The sequence below is a fragment of the Trichosurus vulpecula genome, chromosome 6, assembly GCF_011100635.1.
Source record: "Trichosurus vulpecula isolate mTriVul1 chromosome 6, mTriVul1.pri, whole genome shotgun sequence".
Taxonomy (NCBI): Eukaryota; Metazoa; Chordata; class Mammalia; order Diprotodontia; family Phalangeridae; genus Trichosurus; species Trichosurus vulpecula.
The window spans coordinates 130,966,715-130,986,560 of NC_050578.1; the positions used below are offsets into that span (position 1 = coordinate 130,966,715).

Sequence of the window (19,846 nt, forward strand, 5' to 3'; positions counted from 1 at the left end):
CACCTAAACACAGGCTTCAAACTGGCATGGTTTTCCCACGTTCTTGAATAAGGAATATTAGTGAATAAGGGTGCAAGACATTAGAGAGAACTTATTAGAAGAAAATTTAGAATGAAAGTTTTTTGGCTGTTTAGGGAATTCCTTCCACCTATGAAGATCAAAGATCACAACTTGTGACTTAAATCTGACTTAAGTGTTGCCTGACTGAGGGATTGCCCATGGAAACATGTCTAATAAGAGTCACAGTTGGAATTTAGACCCAGGGCATTCTGAGTCCTTGACTGGCACTCTAGATACTAAATCACACCACCTCTCCAGGAAAACACACTTGAATACAGCTACATCAGTCTCATCAGAGTGCTTCACAAGTAATTCTACCAGTCTTTACCCATCATTTATAATTGTAGCCATTCTCACTGCATTCTTTATAAGGAAATTTATCTTGAAATTAAGAGTCTAGAGGAAGCTAGGTGGTGCAGTGAGTAGAGCACCAGCCTTGGAGTCAAGAGGACCTGAGTTCAAATCTGGCCTCAGACACTTGACACCCTTACTAGCTGTGTGACCTTGGGCAAGTCACTTAACCCCAATTGCCCTGCCTTCCCCTCTCAAAAAAAGAAATTAGAGTCTAATATATTCTTTGCTTCCTTCTCCTCCAAAAATAGTTTTCTGTGTTCTCATTGTCACAAAACCCCTCAATGCATATTCCTGGAAGGGCTTTGTCTTCATGAGCAAGAGAGGCATATCGAGATACCTGAATGATTTAATACTTTGACAGTGGTTATTTATCCTGCTGCTTTTCTGAGTTAAAAATCAGATCTAAAAATCCTTACAGGTCTGAGCAGTGCAGGGTCCTAATGGGGAAATGTTGGCCAGTCCCTTTGCACATGGACCAGTGTCTACATCTGGGCTGCCTCATGTTCATTACTGTATATATGCTCATACCAGTCGATACTGTTGTATAAATTTAGCAAAATGTAGATGGCTCTGTGTAGTGTCAGGCCTGCAGTCAAGAAGGCTTGACCTCAGATCTTGTCTCAGATACATATTTGCTGTGTGACCTTGGGCAAATCAGATAACCTGCTGGCCTCAGTTTCCTCATCTGTAAAATGAGCTAGAGAAGGAAGTGGCAAACCATTGCAGTATCTTTGTCAAGAAAACCCCAAAAAGGGTCACAAAGAGTAGGACATGATTGAAAAATGACTAAACAACAATAGCTTTATCCCTTTGTAAGTTGCATCTATAATGAGTTAACTTCAATGGGATTTATCTTTCCTTGAAAAGAGAAATATTTTAAAACAAAATAAACTTCCAGTTTTCACCGTGACAACCTAGTCTTTTAAATAACATTTTGAAACTCAAGATGTAATAGTTCAGCTTTACTAGCTTGTTCCTCAGTTTTCTGAGATTTTCTTTTTCTTTTTTAAAGAATAGATTTTTATACACACAGCAGCTTCTGGAGTGTGTACTTCTAATGTAAATGACAGCTGACAGATTAAAAATGATACTCAACTCTTTTTTACATTTCTTATGAATGTCGTTCAAATTTCCCCATACTGCTTTTCCATAGCAGCAGGAAAAACCTCATATTAGCTTTGTCCTGATAATATGTAAGTGTGGGATTAGTTTAAATTCTCTAAGCATCTCTTTCAACATCAGAACCAAAATTATCTTTATCCCCAATGATGTGTCATTAAAAGGTTTATTTCTTGACATAGTAATAAAAAACAGACTGATAAAAATTTAAGCAATATGAAGAATAATTATTGTTTATTCACACTGGGTCTTCAAAGATGTGTTACCTTTTCTTCTCCACAGTGTAGTGAGCTCTTTTTTAAGACAGTGGGAACTTACAATTATTTTATGCTGCATCAAGCCATATGTTCCTATTTAATGTAAATTTTAGGATTGAAATCTTGCTGAAGTTTTGTAATGTAATAGACATTTTTAACAAATTTTATGGCTAGCTAGGACAAGTACATTTATAATTATTGCAGAAAATAATGAGAATTAGAAATAACCACAAGAAGAAAGGATTTATATTATAACTTGGATGGAAATTTGATCTAGCAAACTACAATGACAGGGGGATATTTTTATTTATTACACTTGATTCTCAATGTTGTTTAATCATATGCCAGTCGTATGTAGCTCATAAAATTCAACATTTTTGTTTGAAGAAAAAGTTTCTAAATGTAAAAAAAATGTGAAATAAGTATAAGGATAAATAACAATTTGAAAAATGAATACAGAAGAAATAATGTCCTACACAGTACACATGCACACATATCACACATGTGGTTCATATACACAATTGTTACAAACTGTCATCCAATGAAATGCTATTCTGTTGTTTCACTATTAATGGTGGGGACCCTGACTGCTTAAAAGCTATCCCATCAGAGTACAGATTCTATCAGTCTAGAAAAACTTTAAGTACAATTCCAGTGACATACTATGTCTTCTGTTGGAAGACCAACTCTTCTAAGAGAGGGTAGTTGAACACCAAAAGGTAGGGCTCTAGGTAGGGAGTTCTTTTGCTATGGCATATCACAATGCAAAAAATAAGAAACAACCCTCAGTATCATGAGGTTTTTTTTCCTTTTTATTTCTATTTAAATCTCATATCTAGATGTAACATTTGGCTAGCACCTGTTGTGCGGTGTAAGACCCAAGAAGACAAGCAACAAGAGCTGCCAGCATGGGTTCTTCGATTTGCTTTACTAAGGAAAGTAACTTTAAGGGGCTAACAATCTCACTTTAATCACATATACAAATATCATTCACTTAGTTCAGGAGGAAAAGCCAGCAAACTGGACTTCAGAGCAAATACAAAGAAATTACAATCACACACAATATAAACAGACCAAATCACAATTCATAGTTACCAAAGAACCAATGGGTCTGGGTTAGCAAAGCCAGGTGGGGTGGGGCAGTTACTATGGCTTTCCCAGAGTCCCATGCCACTCTTCCAGTGACTGAGAGCCCCCAAACCAAACATCTGGGTTTCTTCAAAGCTGGGGGGCTCCTTAACGGCTACCCAGAGTCTCCATACTGACACTCTTCCAATGAATGAGAGCCCCAAGGGGAACCACCAACCTCTGGGTTTATATATTCTGTTCAGGGTGGAAGGGCATCACAACATGTGACACAAACCCATGTGACCTAAAAGTGTCACAAACATTCGTCTCAAACCCATATGGCCTAAAAGCCTCAGGCATCAAAAACATGTGACTCAAACACATGCGAACCAGGCTTTCCCTTGTGGCAAGGAGGTCATCAAAGACTCCTGATCCAATCAAAGAAACAAAGGCCAGACTCTTCAAGGGCACTTGATTAAATAAGTGCTAAAAGACGAAACAGTAAAAGTCCCACCTTAATTACCAATACGCTAGGAAAACAGGAGCAGGAAGGGAAAAAATGCATATGACATAGGAAACAGACAGACCCAAATACACTTTCCAAAGAAGTAGTTAAATGAAATATTAAGGCTGAAAAAAGAGAGCTAGGAGAAGGAGAGCTAGGTAAACAGGAAACTCGGAGAGTTAGTTTGCAATAGTCCAGTTAATAGAAGTTATGTTTATTCTCCTGTTCTCATAGAATTGCTTCTTCAACTGACCCATCATCTTCCAATTTAGTACATTAATGTATGTTCCCTCCTTCTCCTGAACACCACAAAGGGGTTTACACTAATCGCAAAACTCATATCAGCTCTTTTATGAAGGCAAAAATTAGAAATTAAAAGGGTGCCCATCAATTCAGTAATGGCTGAAAAATTATAGTATATGATGGTAACGGAATGCTATTCTGCCATAAGAATATATATATGTACACACACACACATGCACACATATATAGAGATATATATGAAAGTGATAATTTCAGAGAAACCTGGGAAGAACTGTATGAGCTGACACAGTAAAATGAGCAAAGTCAGGAAAATGCTATATAAATGAACAACACTGGAAAGCTAAATTATTTGGAAAGATTTCTGGATTCTGATAATGCAATCAGTTTTTCTGAAGATTCCAGAGGACAAAGGATGAAGCATGCTACCTATCTCTTGAAATAAGGGTGAGGGACTCAGGTTGCAGAATATGACATGTGTTTTGGACATGGACAAATGCTTTTATTTTACTCTGCCACTTCATCTTCTCCACTCCTGACTCTCTAGATTTCTTTCTCCATTATTCTCCAGTAGCCTTCCCACCTCATAAGATCCCTCTTTCCCTGTGGCATTTTCATCCTAGAAGATCCTCTGCCCCTGCAGCCTCTATCTCTGATTGATCAGGTCCTCTAGAAAACATCATTTGAGGAAGTGCCTAGATCAGCTAATTTCATGACTTCATGTTAGGGTTCTGCTTCTGACTCCTTAAGCTCCTGCTTCAGTACCTTCACATTCTATCTCCCGCCTACCTCCTACTTTTCTTTGTGCTCCCTTTAGAATGGAAGCTCTTTAAGAGCAGGGGCTGTCTTTGTTTTTATTTATATTTGTATCTCCAGTACCTGACACACATAGTAAGTGCTTAATAAAAGATTGCTCTTTTGACTTTTCAAATGGGAGAGATGAGGGGAAAAAAAGAAAATATTGTTAATTGAAAAAAAGTTTTAAAGAATTTTAAAAATTCATAGCAAGAAAACTGTTGTCGAAAGCAAGTACACGATTATTATCTGTGTATACATTACAAGATAAGCACCCAACACATTTTATCACTACTTTTCCCTCTGATCTCTTTTTCTTCAAAATGAAACTGTTGGTGTCAAGTAAACATCGATTTCACAAATCATCAAAAGAATGATCGAAGTAACTGCCCCCTTTTTTTGTTTTTACACAACGAGTAAGGAAGAAAAATAGTTACATACAGCCATTTAATCAATGACTAATTTGAATATAAATATCATTGGCAGCAATTATTAATATAAGAACACAAAACACATGTAATTTAACAAATTATAAAATATTACAAATTGGTAATGTGTGTCTAATATGTATATATATTCACATACATTATACATACAAATATATATACACATATACACTCTATATAGATCTATATTTATATCATTGCAAGAAATTTGATTACTCAAAATTTGTTGCAAAATAGTGCATTTTACTAGAATCAGTTTGGAATAATACATCACCATCTGTGATGAATAAGCTCATATTTTCCATCTCATATCACTTTCTGAAAGAAAAAAAAAAACAACATAGATCTTCATTACTTACCTCTCTTATCATTTCTGACTACAGTTGTGGATTTATCTGGAGGGCAAGGGCACCGTCTTTCACACTTGACTGAGATCTCTTTTCCCAAGACACACGCTTGATACTCTAGCTTGCACTGTAATAAGAGAGAAAATGATGATTTGTAATATAGACAGATTCAAGTCACGAAATTTCAGTAGAAAAGCTTTCGATCCTTATTCAGCATTTTATTAGGTAAATACACAATCTGGAAACCTGTCTATATCTGTAATATCTCTAAACAGAAAGCAGGCAGCAATTATGGCTTTTCAACGCTTGGTAAGAGCTAGGTGCATTCATAGGGAAGTCATATATAGACTTCTGCAATTGTTCTTAAGTTAACTGTTCTCAAATAGCCAAACAACAATTGTTATTAAATTAAGTTTAATTATTTTTAACATTACGCTGACTCAACTCAGCCTCTCAATTAGAAAGGATACAGATAAGGCTAGATGTTGCATTTGTACAGTCCTGTCACAAGTGGATACACTGCTGCTTGTATTACAGTTATTTTTGTACATATGTTATCTACTGTACAAGTCTGTGAACTCTTCAATGCTTGGATGAATTCTAATTCATCTTGATGGTGGTGATGATGTTGCATAAAAATTGATCAAAATAATAAAGTGATGAACAGAGCATGTATCCCTTGCACTTCTAACTGCTGTTTCTTTATATGTGTTGTCTTCTTTAATTGGTATAATATCTTCTTCAGGGCAAAGATAGTTTTGTTTCCTTGTTATCATATGCTCAGTAATTAACAGTCCCTCTCCATCTCCCATCATGCCCATAACTGAGGGTTCTCTGATGAAAGGAATGTAAATTTTGATGGCCGAAGTCCCCCTAGTTAACTTGAGGTTTACCGGCTAGATTTCTTTCTCAAAGATCAAGCCTTAAATCCAGTTCACTCTGGATCTCATTGATTGGACAATAGTTTCCTCCCTGATCAAGCACTGCTTTAGTTCCCAGCAATATTTTCCTGTGTGCTCAACAACAGGGGCCATAGCTATCTCATACATTCTCTAGCATTTTTTTCCATTCAAGAACTCAGGTTAATCTGTATCATTTTGGAATCTTGATTCTTCACTTCCAGCTGGTTGAATATGAATTCAATTACTACATCATCCTCAAATCCAAGAAATTCTGTTACTTGTTTTGTAATCCAAGGCTTAATCACCTCCAAATTTACTTTGTTCATATCTACCTTTTATTCAAGACATTCTTCAAACTTCAACTGCCTCAGTAACTTCTTCTGTTTATTGCTGAAATGATTGTCCTGTTCTGCACTCGTTCCATTGAACAATCTCACGTCCATCATGCTGCCTCCCAAGGTGATCGCTCCCTATCCCACAGTGCACCATGCCACCACTGTCAACACCTACACCCCTGGAAGGTAGGACTGGGGAAAGGCCCAAGCACTGCTTAATGGTTAATTTTTGGGCCCTGGCCCAGAGCGAATGTAAATAGTAACTGTTTCTCTTTTGGCCAGCAACCCCAAGAATCTTCTCTTTCCAGTTTGATTTTTTTTTAATTAAGGAGGTCATGCCTTGACTGAATTCTTCAAGAGGCCTATTCATCGAATGGGCATTGCCTGTCACAACATGAGAAATTGAAAAGACCTAGCTTAAAAAGCTCAAGGTCTCCCATTGCATCCTGGACCATCTCCAGTTGTCCTGATATATATCTGGCCACTAGACCCAGAGGCTCTAGAGGAGGAAGTGAGGCTGGAGACTTTGCATAGCCCTCCCTCATTGAAATCCAACTCACTTGAAAGTCATGTCATCATCTCCCTGATGTCATGGTCCTCTTATAAACCATAGCAACATGCCTGCCACATAGTAAGTAATTAATAATTGACTCTTACATTAAATTTTCAAGTTTGTCATGACATTCATAATAACATAGTCTAGTAACTTCATCTTAAGGAAAGGAAAACAGAGACTTATAGAGACTAAGCAACATGTACACTGTGATGATAAGCTTTTCAGAGGCATCTATATAACAAGAAGCTTGCCCTTTTAGCTCCATGTTCAGTGGTCTTTTCACTATATTGCTCCTGATATCTCACACGTAGTAGATGCTTAAAAGTACTGAATAAGATAATGGATGAGTAACATGAGTATTTAAGTAATCTATGTAATTACAGATTACTAATGTTGTGTTACATAGATCAGTGTGAGCCTGGCCTTCCAGATACATAAGTAAGCACAAAAAGAATCATGTACTGGACCACTTCACAGCATTCAGACTATGAATAGTGTGCATAAAATAAACATTTTTAAGATTTTAATTTAGTTTTGATAAACTTAATTAAAAATTAAAGGTTTTAAGATTTCACATAATCTGTAGTTAGGGAATTCTCATCCAAAAGGAAGTGAAATATAGTGTGGAGGAAAGAACAGTCCATTTAGAATTAGACACACTTGCTTCTGAGTCCATATTTTACTTGGCATTTGGTCAAATTGATTTATCTATCTGAGCATCAAACTCCTTATCTTTAAAATGAGAAAATACTATCATTTGAGTTAGATTTGTGTGGGACAGAGACCCTTACTCAAATTAAAGTCAGAGGCTTCTCAAGGTAGAGAGCAGAAAAGAGTTTTATTATGATCTTGAGAAAGGGTGACTCACACAGAGAATGCTCACAGTGTCAGATCGCACCATATGCAAAAAGAACAGACTTTTTATAGACCCTGACTGCAACCCCCCTTTTTCCAAACCCCCTTCCTCTTGACTCACAGCCATGAGCTTTTGAGGGTACAGTCGAAAAGTGGAATTTCCCCTCCCTCCCCATGGCATTGAAGAACAGTACAATGAGATATGGAAAAAGTACAGAGAGACATTGAAAAAGAGTACAGACAGGTGTGGCTATCTGTGTTCTGTGTGCCTATCATCATTCTACAACATCTGCACAAATCTAATCTCCACCTTTTCAGGCCACTAGCCTTGGGAGTTTTGCCTGGGATATTCTGTAGCTAATCTTGTTCAGACAGTAAAGTTGCGTGTAGTATCAAAGTGGGGCCAGGTGTGGGGTATTGTAGCATCTTGGGAGTTCCATATGTCTAGGTTCCCCTGAGGGGTCTTCACTGTATCCCACTCAGATTGTTGTTAATGGTTTTAGAATATTATCTGTAGACTTCTTCAAGGACCCCCAAAGAGCCAAATAATATTATAGTATCTTTTGAATACCTATTTGAGGGGGTGATGGGACCTGGAACCTGAATTTTCCCATACATTTCAGCAATCCAGTCGCTGAATTTTCCCACACATATCAGCAGCCCAGATCAGTGGAATCTTGCTCAAGGCATCTGGCCCATTCCAGCCCACATAGATACTCAATAGTCCTTTCACAGTGGTTTTCAGCCCACTGCAGACCACTTAATACTCTTTTAACATATTTCTTGACTCACCCCAGACAACTTAGTCCTTTCACTATGGCTCTCAACCCACCCCAGACCACTTAACTCCTTTCCTTTTTTTTGAGTGAATCAGAAGTAAAATGTTTAAGCAAGTCTAAACATGCATTTTTTTAAATTAAAATTTTTTATTTTTAGTTTACAACACTCAGTTCCTCATGAGTTTGAGTTCCAGATTTTCTTCCCCCTGCCTCCTCCCCAAGACGGCATGGAATCTGATATATCGTCTACATATAACTTCACATTAAACTTATTTACACAATAGTCAAGTTGTAAAGAAGCATTATGACCAATGGAATGAATCATGATGCGAAAGATGATCTCTCAGAAGGTGAAGCCTCCTCAAAGGGTTAATGATTTCTTGTGTCTCCCGTTCTACCAAAATGTACCCCTTATACAAAACAATACCTGCAGCAAGCCAACTTTGTGAAAACATGTTTTTCAGTATACCCTGCATTGTACTAGACCTCCCCCAGCCACCTGGACCCTGTTTTTGAGCACAGAAAAGAAACAAATTATCAAAGACATGCCATCCCTGTCTATGGTTTCCTTCCTACTAGCTTGTGCGCCTTATTGCCTTATGTGGTAAACAGTGAAAGCCTCTGTTGCTGGGTAGATTTTTGTGAGAGAGAGTGTATGTCCTGAAGCCCAGCCAATGGGAGGTTGGGGGTTAGAATTGGAGAGAGGGAGCCTTAACAAGGCAAAAACTGTTGAGCCTTTACGGCAAGATATTGTGAGCCTCTACAGCAAGAACTAGTGAGCCAAAATCTTAAAAGCAGGTGGTCAGCAAAATAGTTCCTTTCCAAATGTTTTGGACGATATCCTACTAGGGGCCAGACTAGCTACTTGGGAGTTTCCAAAGTACAAAGGGAAAGACAAGAGAAAGGAAAAATGCTGGTGATTTCTAATTTGTTCAGGAATTCTCCCTGTTGTTTTCTGTCTGTATCTGTTGTGTGTTTGTGTTTCTCTGTGAAGTGAGTGTGTAATCTGAAACCCTGTAACCTCCCTGACTCCAGTCTCTTCAGAGGAGTGGGTTGGGGGGGGGGGAGAGAGAGAGAGAGAGAGAGAGAGAGAGAGAGAGAGAGACAGAGAGAGAGAAAGAGAGAGAGAGTGAAATATTATATTGTTGGTTATATGATGGAAAAGGCAATTTGGAGAGGGTAAGAAAAGGGTCCAGTCAGAACTAGCAAGAAATAAGGTGTGTGTAGTTTTAAAGGGGCTTTAATCAAAGTCCGCCAGAAGGGATAAATAAAAGCAAGAAGGTTTGGGCATGTAGGGGAAAGGAGCATATGTGGAGAGTTTGGGGAAGGTCTGGTTTGCTTACACAGTGTGAATAGAGGTTTTGAAAGTGAAAGGGTTTGGAGGCTCTTGAAGAGTTGTGGGTAGATACTCTCTTTCTCTCTCCCACATTCCAGCTTTGGCCAAGTTGTTAAATGTAGAAGAGAGAAAGATAAGGAGGAAAGAAGGGTGGATCTTTTCCCCTCAGATCAAAAGGAGGCAGGCTAAATAAGCCTTTAACCATTCCCTGCCTTACCTAAAAGACAATAGTTTGGGGTGGCGAAGAGCCAAGATAGGGGCAGGAAAGCAGGGACTTGCATGAGCGCCCCCCCCAGGTACCTCCAAAAAAACTATAAAAAATGGTTCTGAACAAATTCTAGAGCTGCAGAACCCACGAAATAGCAGAGGGAAGCAGGGCTCTAGCCCAAGACAGCCTGGATGGTCGCTGGATAAGGTTCATCACATGGAGCTGGGAGCAGACCAGAGAGCAGCAGAGCACAGTGTGGGTGGCACCAGCACCAACCAGAGCAGGAGCCAGGCAAAACAAGCCCTAGTGCCCTGAATCAAGGAGCTGTGGCAGTTACCAGACTTATCAACCCACAAACACCAAAGACAGTGGAGAAGGTTAGTGGGAAAAGCTGCGGGAGTGGAAGGAGTTCGAGGTTCGGCTTCCAGCCCCTGGGGCAGCAGAGGTGGGGCAGCTACAGCTGCTGCTGCTTCTGGCCCCAGGCCCACCTGGTGGGAGGAATTAAGTGGTAGATCAGAGCAGGAGTGCACAGCCTGCTGAAGATCTAAGCCCAGTCCGGGGTGGGGGTCCTTGGGGAAGGAGTAGTGCTGGTGTCACAGAGCTGGCACCTCCTCCCCAAACGTGGAACATATAACTCTTTAGTCTACAAGCAGTCATACCCTGATGAAAAACTCAAGGGTCAAGTTAGTTGGTTGGGAATATGGCCAGGCAGCAAAAACGCGCCCAGATTCAGTCTCAGACTTTGCATTCTTTCTTTGGTGACAAAGAAGACCAAAACATACAGACAGAAGTTAACAAAGTCAAAGAGCCTACAACAGAAACCTCCAAGAAAAACATGAACTGGTCCCAAGCCATGGAAGAGCTCATAAAGGATTTGGAAAAGCAAGTTAGAGAAGTAGAGGAAAAATTGGGAAGAGAAATGAGAAGGATGTGAGAAAACCATGAAAAACAAGTCAATGACTTGCTAAAGGGGACCCAAAAATATACTGAAAAATACACTGAAGAAAACAACACCTTAAAAAATAGACTAACTCAAATGGCAAAAGAGCTCCAAAAAGCCAATGAGGAGAAGAATGCCTTGAAAAGCAGAATTACCCAAATGGAAAAGGAGGTCCAAAAGACCACTGAAGAAAATACTACTTTAAAAATGAGATTGGAGCAAGTGGAAGCTAGTGACTTTATGAGAAATCAAGATATTATAAAACAGAACCAAAGGAATGAAAAAATGGAAGACAATGTGAAATATCTCCTTGGAAAAACCACTGACCTGGAAAATAGATCCAGGAGAGATAATTTAAAAATTATTGGACTACCTGAAAGCCACGATCAAAAAAAGAGCCTAGATATCATCTTTCAAGAAATTATCAAGGAGAACTGCCCTGATATTCTAGAGCCACAGGGCAAAATAGAAATTGAAAGAATCCATCGATCGCCTCCTCAAATAGATCCCAAAAAGAAATCTCCTAGGAATATTGTCGCCAAGTTCCAGAGCTCCCAGATCAAGGAGAAAATTCTGCAAGCAGCCAGAGAGAAACAATTTGAGTATTGTGAAAACCCAATCAGAATAACCTAAGATCTGGCAGCTTCTACCTTAAGAGATCGAAGGGCTTGGAATACAATATTCCGGAGGTCAATGGAGCTAGGATTAAAACCTAGAATCACCTACCCAGCAAAACTGAGTATCATGCTCCAAGGCAAAATGTGGATTTTCAATGAAATAGAGGACTTTCAAGCTTTCTCAGTGAAAAGACCAGAGCTGAATAGAAAATTTGACTTTCAAACACAAGAATCAAGAGAAGCATGAAAAGGTAATCAAGAAAAAGAAATTGCAAGGGACTTACTAAAGTTGAAATGTTTTGTTTACATTCCTACATGGAAAGATGACATGTATGATTCATGAGACCTCAGTATTAGGGTGGCTGAAGGGAATATGCATATATATATATATATATATATATATATATATAGGTTTATGTATATATATGTATATATAAGTGAATGTGTATGTATGTATATATCTGTATGTATATGCATATATATGTATATATATGTATATGTATATATATATATATATAAAAGAGAGAGAGAGCAGACACAGGGTGAGTTGAAGATGAAGGAAAGATATCTAAAAGAAATAAAATGAAATTAAGGGATGAGAGAGGAACATACTGAGAGAGGGAGATAGGGAGAGATAGAATGGGGTGGATTATCTCGCATAAAGGTGGCAAGAGGAAGCAGTTCTGTGGGAGGAGGGGAGAGGGCAGGTGAGGGGGGAATGAGTGAACCTTGCTCTCACCAGATTTGGCCTGAGGAGGGAATACCATACGTACCCAATTGGGTATCTTAGCCCACAGGAAAGGAGAGGGAGGAAGATAAATAAAAGGGGAGGAATGATGGAGGGGAGGGCAGATGGGGGTGGAGGTAATCCAAAACAAATACTTTCGAAAGGGGACAGGGTCAAGGGAGAAAATTCAATAAAGGGGGATGGGTTGGGAAGGAGCAAAATATAGTTAGTCTTTCACAACATGAGTATTGTGGAAGGGTTATACATAATGTTACACATGTGGCCTATGTTGAATTGCTTGACTTCTTAGGGAGGGTGGGTGAGAAGGGAAGAGAGGAGGGAATTTGGAACTCAAAGTTTTAAAAACAGATGTTCAAAAACAAAAAAAAAGTTTTTGCATGCAACTAGAAAATAAGATACACAGGCAATGGGGCATAGAAATTTATCTTGCCCTACAAGAAAGGAAGGGAAAAGGGGATGGGAGGGAAGTGGGATAATAGAGGGGAGGGCTGACTGGGGAACAGGGCAACCAGAATATATGCCATCTTGGAGTGGGGGGGAGGGTAGAAATGGGGAGAAAATTTGTAATTCAAACTCTTGTGAAAATCAATGCTGAAAACTAAATATGTTAAATAAATAAATTTAAATTAAAAAAATAATGATTTAGAGCATTTTTTCATATGCCCATAGATATCTTTAATTTCTTCCTCTGTAAACTGCTTGTTCATATCCTTTGACCATTTCTCAATTGGGGAATGATTTGTATTCCTATAAATTTGGTTCAGTTCCCTGTATATTTTAGAGATGAGGCCTTTATCAGAGACACTGGTTGTAAAGATTTTCTCTCAATTTCCTGCTTCCCTCCTAATCTTGGTTGCAATGGCTTTTTTATACAAAAACTTTCAATTTAACATAAAATTATCCATTCTGCATTTTGTAATGATCTCTATCTCTTGTTGTGTCATGAATTCTTTCCTTTCCCATCGATCTGATAGGTAAACTATTCCTTGCTCTCCCAAATTGCTTATAGTATCAGCATCTATTCCTAAATCATGAACCCATTTTGACTTTATTTTCATAGAAGGTATAAGATACTGGTCTATGCCAAGTTTCTGCCCTACTATTTTCCAATTTTCCCAGCATTTTTTTTGAAATAGTGAATTGTTAGCCCAGAAGCTGGATTCTTTGGGTTTATCAAAGAATAGATTCTTATAGTTGTTGACTACTATGTATTGTGTACCTAACCTATTCCACTGATCCACCACTCTATTTCTTAGCCACTACGAAGTAGTTTCGATGACTGCTGCTTCATAGTACAGTTTAGTATCTGGTATGGTTAAGGCACCTTCCCTAGCATTTCTTTTCAATAATACCCTAGATATTCTGGACCTCTTGTTCTTCCGGATGAATTTTGTTATTGTTTTATACAGCTCTGTAAAATAATTTTTGGTAGTTCAGTTAGTATGGCGCTGAGTAAGTAAATTAATTTAGGAAAAATTGTCATTTTTTTATTAGCTCAGCCTAACCATGAGTAACTGATGTTTTTCTGTTTATTTAGATTTGACTTTATTTGTTTGAAAAGTGTTTTGTAATTATGTTTATATAAGCCCTGGGTTTGTCTTGGCAAGCAGACTCCCAAATATTTTATGGTGTCTACAATAACTTTAAATGGAATTTAAAAAAAAAAAGTGAATCTGAGCACATTTAAGAGAGATCGAAGTCAATAGTAGACTGAGTGTGGCAGAGTTCAAAGCCAGGAGAGTCCACAGGTTCAGCAGGATGCATCTGCAGGCTGGGGGAGTGCCAAGCACACAGAACTGCACTCAAACATACCAAAGTGGGAGCAGCTGCAGAACTCAGCCAGAGTAATAGGCTGGGAGAATGCTGGGTGAGTGAAACTAAACAATACTGGAGCAGGAGCGGGAGCAGGCCAGGGGATGAATAACCAGCTATGGTGGCATTCCCCAGGAATCTGAACCCAGGATGCTAGTCTGTCTGAGCTACGTGAGACAGAAGTGAAGAGCCAAAAGCCATGGCAGCAGCTAGTCCTGGGGCTATCACCCACAATCTAAAGGGTTTGAAACTCACCTTTTAAAACTTCTGGGAGCCATGATGACCAGTCTCTTATCACTCCCCTCCTCAACCAGAGAAAACTCCCCTGGGAGAAATCCTGGAATAGAGGAGCCAAAAGGGGGACTTCAGTAACCTTTTACCTCTGGAAGCTGGGGAAAGGGCCCCTCTTGTGGTGGCAGAAGGGGACTAGTTCAGGAAGTGAGATGTCTCAAAATGTCCCACCTCAGTAGACCAGCAGGAGTTCCTGAGCCACAAGGTGGTGGAGCTCACAAGTGTCAAGACCAGAATCCCAGACATCTCTTCACACAGCCAGAGTAAGTGGCAGACACCAGCACAGACAACTGCTGAGGACCATTCATGCTGTAGCAGAGCCCGAGGGGAAGAGGAGACTTCCAGCAGTCAGACCACCCCTCCCCCACATCTCACACCCAGAGTTTCAGTGTAATTCAGCAGAACTCAGAAAGGCATCCACCTGACTTCTACCTTCATACTGCAGCCAGCTCCAGCTCAGCACCAGTTGAGTGACCACATTGCATAGCATCTAGCTGACAAAACCAGAGGACACGGCATACAAAGTCAGTAACCAGGCCCCAGCTCCCAGCACCAGAAGCTTGAGATAGAGACCCCTGTGCTTCAGAACCAGAGATTTACTTTAAAAGCAAGGAAAAAGTCAACCACTATGAAGAAGCAATCCAGAAAACCAAGGAGTATTGAACCTTATTACGGAGATGGAAGCTTAAAACACCAATTCAGAAGAAGACAGTATTGATACTACATCCACATCGGAAACCTTGAAAGGGAATATAAACTGGTCTCAAGCCAAAAAAGCTTTACTGGAAGAGTTCAAAGAGGATTTTAAAAGACCTAATTAGAGGCAAAAGAAAAAAAATATGGAAAAATATTCACTGATGAGAACAAATATTTAAAAAGTAAAATTGGCAAAATGGTTAAGGAGGTACAAAATCTAATTGGAGAAAATAACTCCTTGGAAAGTAAAATTAACCAAATTGAGAAGAGGTACAAAAGCTAAATGAAGAAAATAATTAGTTAAAAATTATAATTGGGCAAGGAGAAGCTGATGACTTTATGAGACATCGAGAATCAGTCAAACAAAAGCTAAAGAAGAAAAAAATAGCAGAAAACATGAAATATCTGATTGGGAAAAAATTGACTTGGAAAATAGATTGAGATATTATCTAAGAATTATTGGTCTACCAGAAAGACATGATAAAAAAAAGAGCCTGGACAGTATCTTCCAAGAAATCATCAAGGAAAACTACCCTAAGGTACTAGAACCAGAGAGTAAAATAGTCATAGAAAGAATCCACCAATCACCTGCTGAAAGAGATCCCAAATTGAAAACTCCAAGGCATATTGTAGCCAAATTCCAGAATTATCAAGTCAAGGATAAAATACTGCAAGCAGCCAGAATGAAACAATGTAAATATCTTGTAAGTATAGTCAGGATCACGCAAGACCTTGAAGCTTCTACCTTAAAAGATAGGAGGTATTGGAATATGATATTTGCGAAAGGCAAGGGAGCTTAGATTACAACCAAGGATCACCAGCACAACAAAAGTGAGCATAAGTTTTCAGGCAAGAAGATGGACACTCAATGAAATAAGGGAATTCCAGACCTTCCTGATGAAAAGGACAGAACTCGATGGAAACTTTGATCTTCAAACACAAAATTCAGGAGAGACATAAAAACGTAAACAGGGAGAAAAAAAAACTTGTTATTCAATAAGGGCAAATTGCTTACATCCTTAAATAGGATTGAATTGTTTATATATATATATATATATATGCATATATATATATATATATATATGTCAATCTTGAGAATGGTACAGTTATTACAGCAATTAAAAGAGACGTACATAGACTGAGGATGTCAGCATGAAGTAACTGATGTGATGATAAAAAAACATAATCAAGGGATGCAAAGGCACAAAAAGGTAAATGGAGAAAAAAATCTTGATTTTTCAACAAAGGGAAACTTGTCTACATCCCTATACAGAAGGATGATATTTACTAATTTTGAGAATGGTATAGTTAGTACTACACTTAAAAGAGATATACAGAGACATACTGTATTGGTATAAATTAACTGATGTGATGGTAAAAACCTAAATTAATTGATGAAAAGGGATTGTAATGGAAGAACAGGTAAGGAGGAGGAAGAAGAGAGTAAATTACATCACATGAAGAGGCACAAAAACATTATACGAGAGGTAAATAAAGTAAGGAGAAGAGCAGTGTTCGAGCTTTACTCATTGGATTTGGTTCAAGGAGGGAATAAAATACTCTGTCAAGCACTGAAATCAAAAATGCACTACAGGTAGTAGGAACAGAAAGGGGAAAGAAAATGGGGGGCCATTACAAGGGAGGGAAGACGTAGTAAGGAAAAAGTGTAAGATGGGGGTTTGAAATGGAAGTAATATGGAGGGAGGCAGTGGTCAAAAGCAAAACTCTTTTGAGGAGGGGAAGGGAGAAATAAAAACAAAAATGGATAGAAAGAGGATGGAAAAAAAGACACAGATAGTAATCAAAATTGTGAATGTGAATGGGATGAACTCTCACATAAAATGGAGACGGATAGCAGAATTGATTGAAAACCATAATCCTACAATATGTTGTATATAAGCAACAGATTTGAAACGTAGATACACACAGGCAAAGGTCAAAGACTGGAGTAGAATATATTATGCTTCAGTTGAAGTAAAAAAAAATCAGGGGTAGCAAACAATCTCAGACAAAGCTAAAACAGAGATAGATCTAATTAAAAGAGATAAGGAAGTATATCCTTCTAAAAGGCACCATAGACAATGAAGTAATATCATTATTTAACGTCTATGTACCAAGTGGTATAGCATCCAAATTCTTAGAGGAGAAATTAAGGGAGTTACAGGAAGAAATAGACACCCACATTATACTAGTGGGGGACCTCAACCTCCCCCTCTCTGCACTTGATAAATCTAACCTCAAAATAAAAAAGGAGGAAGTTAAGGAGGTGAACAGAATTTTAGAAAATGGTAGATATGGTAGACCTCTGGACAAAACTGATTTGGGATTTAACTGAATATACATTTTTCTCAGTGGTACATAGCACAAATACATTAATTGACCATGTATTAGCGCGTAAAAAACCTCACTATCTAGTGCAGCAAGGCAAAAATATTCAATGAATACTTTTCAGGTCATGATGCAATAAAAATTATTTGCAATAAAGGACCATGGAATGATAGATTAAGAATTAATTGGAAACTAAATAATTTAATCCTAAAGAATGAGTTGGTCAAAGAAAAAAAAATATAGAGACTATCAGTAACTTCAATCAAGAGAATGACAATAATGAGACAATATACCAAAACTTATGGGATGGAGCAAAAGCAGTTCTTAGTGGAAGTTTTATGTCCCTAAATGCTTAAATGAATAAAATAGATAAAAATGGGAAAAATGAATTTGGCATGCAACTGAAAAAGCAAGAAAAAGAAGAAACTGAAAACCCCCAAGTAAATACAAAATTAGAAATACTGAAAACCAAAAGAGAGATTAATAAAATTGAAATAAAAATTATTGAACTTATAAATAAAACTAAGAAAATAAGCAATAAAATTGAACTTTTGGTGAATTGGATTGTTTAAAGAAAAGATATCTAAATTACCAGTAACAAAAATCAAAAGGGTGAATTTACCTCCAATGGAGAGGAAATTAAAACAATAATTAGAATTACTTTGCCCCATGGTATGCCCATAAATTTGATAACCTTAGGGAAATGGATGAATATTTGTAAAGATATAAATTGCCCAGACTAACAGAAGAGGAAGTAAAATACCTAAATAACCCCATCTCAGAAAAAAAAATTGAGCAAGCCATCAATGAGCTCCCTAGGAACAAATCTCCAGGACCAGGTGGATTTACAAATGAATTCTATCAAATATTTTAAGAATAATTAATTCCCATACTTTATAGACTATTTGGGAAAATAGGCAAAGAAGGAGTCCTACCAATTTCTTTTTTTTTGACACAAATAGGATACTAATTCCTAAACCATTAATAGTTAAAGAAGAATGAAAATTATAGCCCAATTTCCCTGAGTCAGATCTAAATAAATGGAAAAATATCATCAGTTGCTTATGATTAGGCTGAGCTAATATAATAAAAATGACAATTTTACCTAAATTATTTACTTATTCAATGCCATACCAATCGAATCGCCAAAAATTACTTTACAGAACTGCATAAAATAATAACAAAAATCATCTGGAAAAACACAATGTCTATAATATCAAGGGAATTAATGAAAAGAAATGCTAGGGAAGGGATCCTAGCCATAGCCATTATTAAACTCTATTATAAAGGGGCTGTCATTAAAATTACTCAGTAGTGGCTAAGAAATAGAGTGGTAGATGAGTGGAATAGGTTAGGTACACAAGTCACAGTAGGCAGTAACTATAGCAATCTACTTTTGATAAAAACAAAGAGTCCATCTTCTAGGTTAAGAATTTACTCTTTCACAAAAATTGCTGGGACAAAATAGTATGGCAGAAACTAGGCATAGACCATTAACTTACACCACATGCCAAAATAAACCCAAAATGGGTTCATGATTTAGCAATAAAGGCTGATACTATAAGCATTTTGGGAGAGCAAGGGATAGTTTACCTGTCAGATTTGTGGAGAAGAAAAGAATTCATAACCAAAAAGAGACAAAGAGCATTAGAAAATACAACATGGATAATTTTGCTTCTGTTAAATTGAAAAGTTTTTGTTCACGCAAAGCCAATGCAAGAAAGATCGGGAGGTGAGCAGAAAAATCAGAAAGAATCTTTACAACCAGCGTCTCTGATAAAGGCCTCATATATAAAATATACAGGAAACTGAGCCAATTTTATAGGAATACAGGTCATTCTGCAATTAAGAAATGGTCAAAGGATAGGAACAGGTAGTTTTCATAGGAAGAAATTTAAAAAAATGTGTATAGTCATATGAAAAAATGCTCTAAATTACTATTGATTAGAGAAATGCAAATCAAAGAACAATTAGGTACCTCATCTCTCCTGTCAGATTGGCTAACATGACAAAACATGAAAATGATAAATGCTGGAGAAGATGTGGGAAAATTGGAACAGTGGTGCATTGTTGGTGGAGTTATGAACTGGTCCAGCCATTTTGGAGAGCAATTTGGAACTATGCCCAAAGGGCTATAAAAATGTTCATACCCTGTGACCCAGTAATACCATTTCTAGGGCTGTATCCTAAAGAGATCACACAATCGGGAAATGGACCAGTATGTGCATGTC

General features: G+C 37.9%; 1 protein-coding gene across 1 annotated transcript in view; it reads right to left on the reverse strand.

Moving 5' to 3' along the window:
* SPOCK3 (SPARC (osteonectin), cwcv and kazal like domains proteoglycan 3) overlaps positions 1 to 19,846 on the reverse strand; it is a 448,691-nt gene that overhangs the window by 104,076 nt on the left and 324,769 nt on the right. The window contains exon 6 of the mRNA XM_036763292.1: positions 5,225 to 5,339. Coding sequence (XP_036619187.1) covers positions 5,225 to 5,339 — 115 coding nt within the window. The remainder of the gene's footprint in view (positions 1 to 5,224; positions 5,340 to 19,846) is intronic.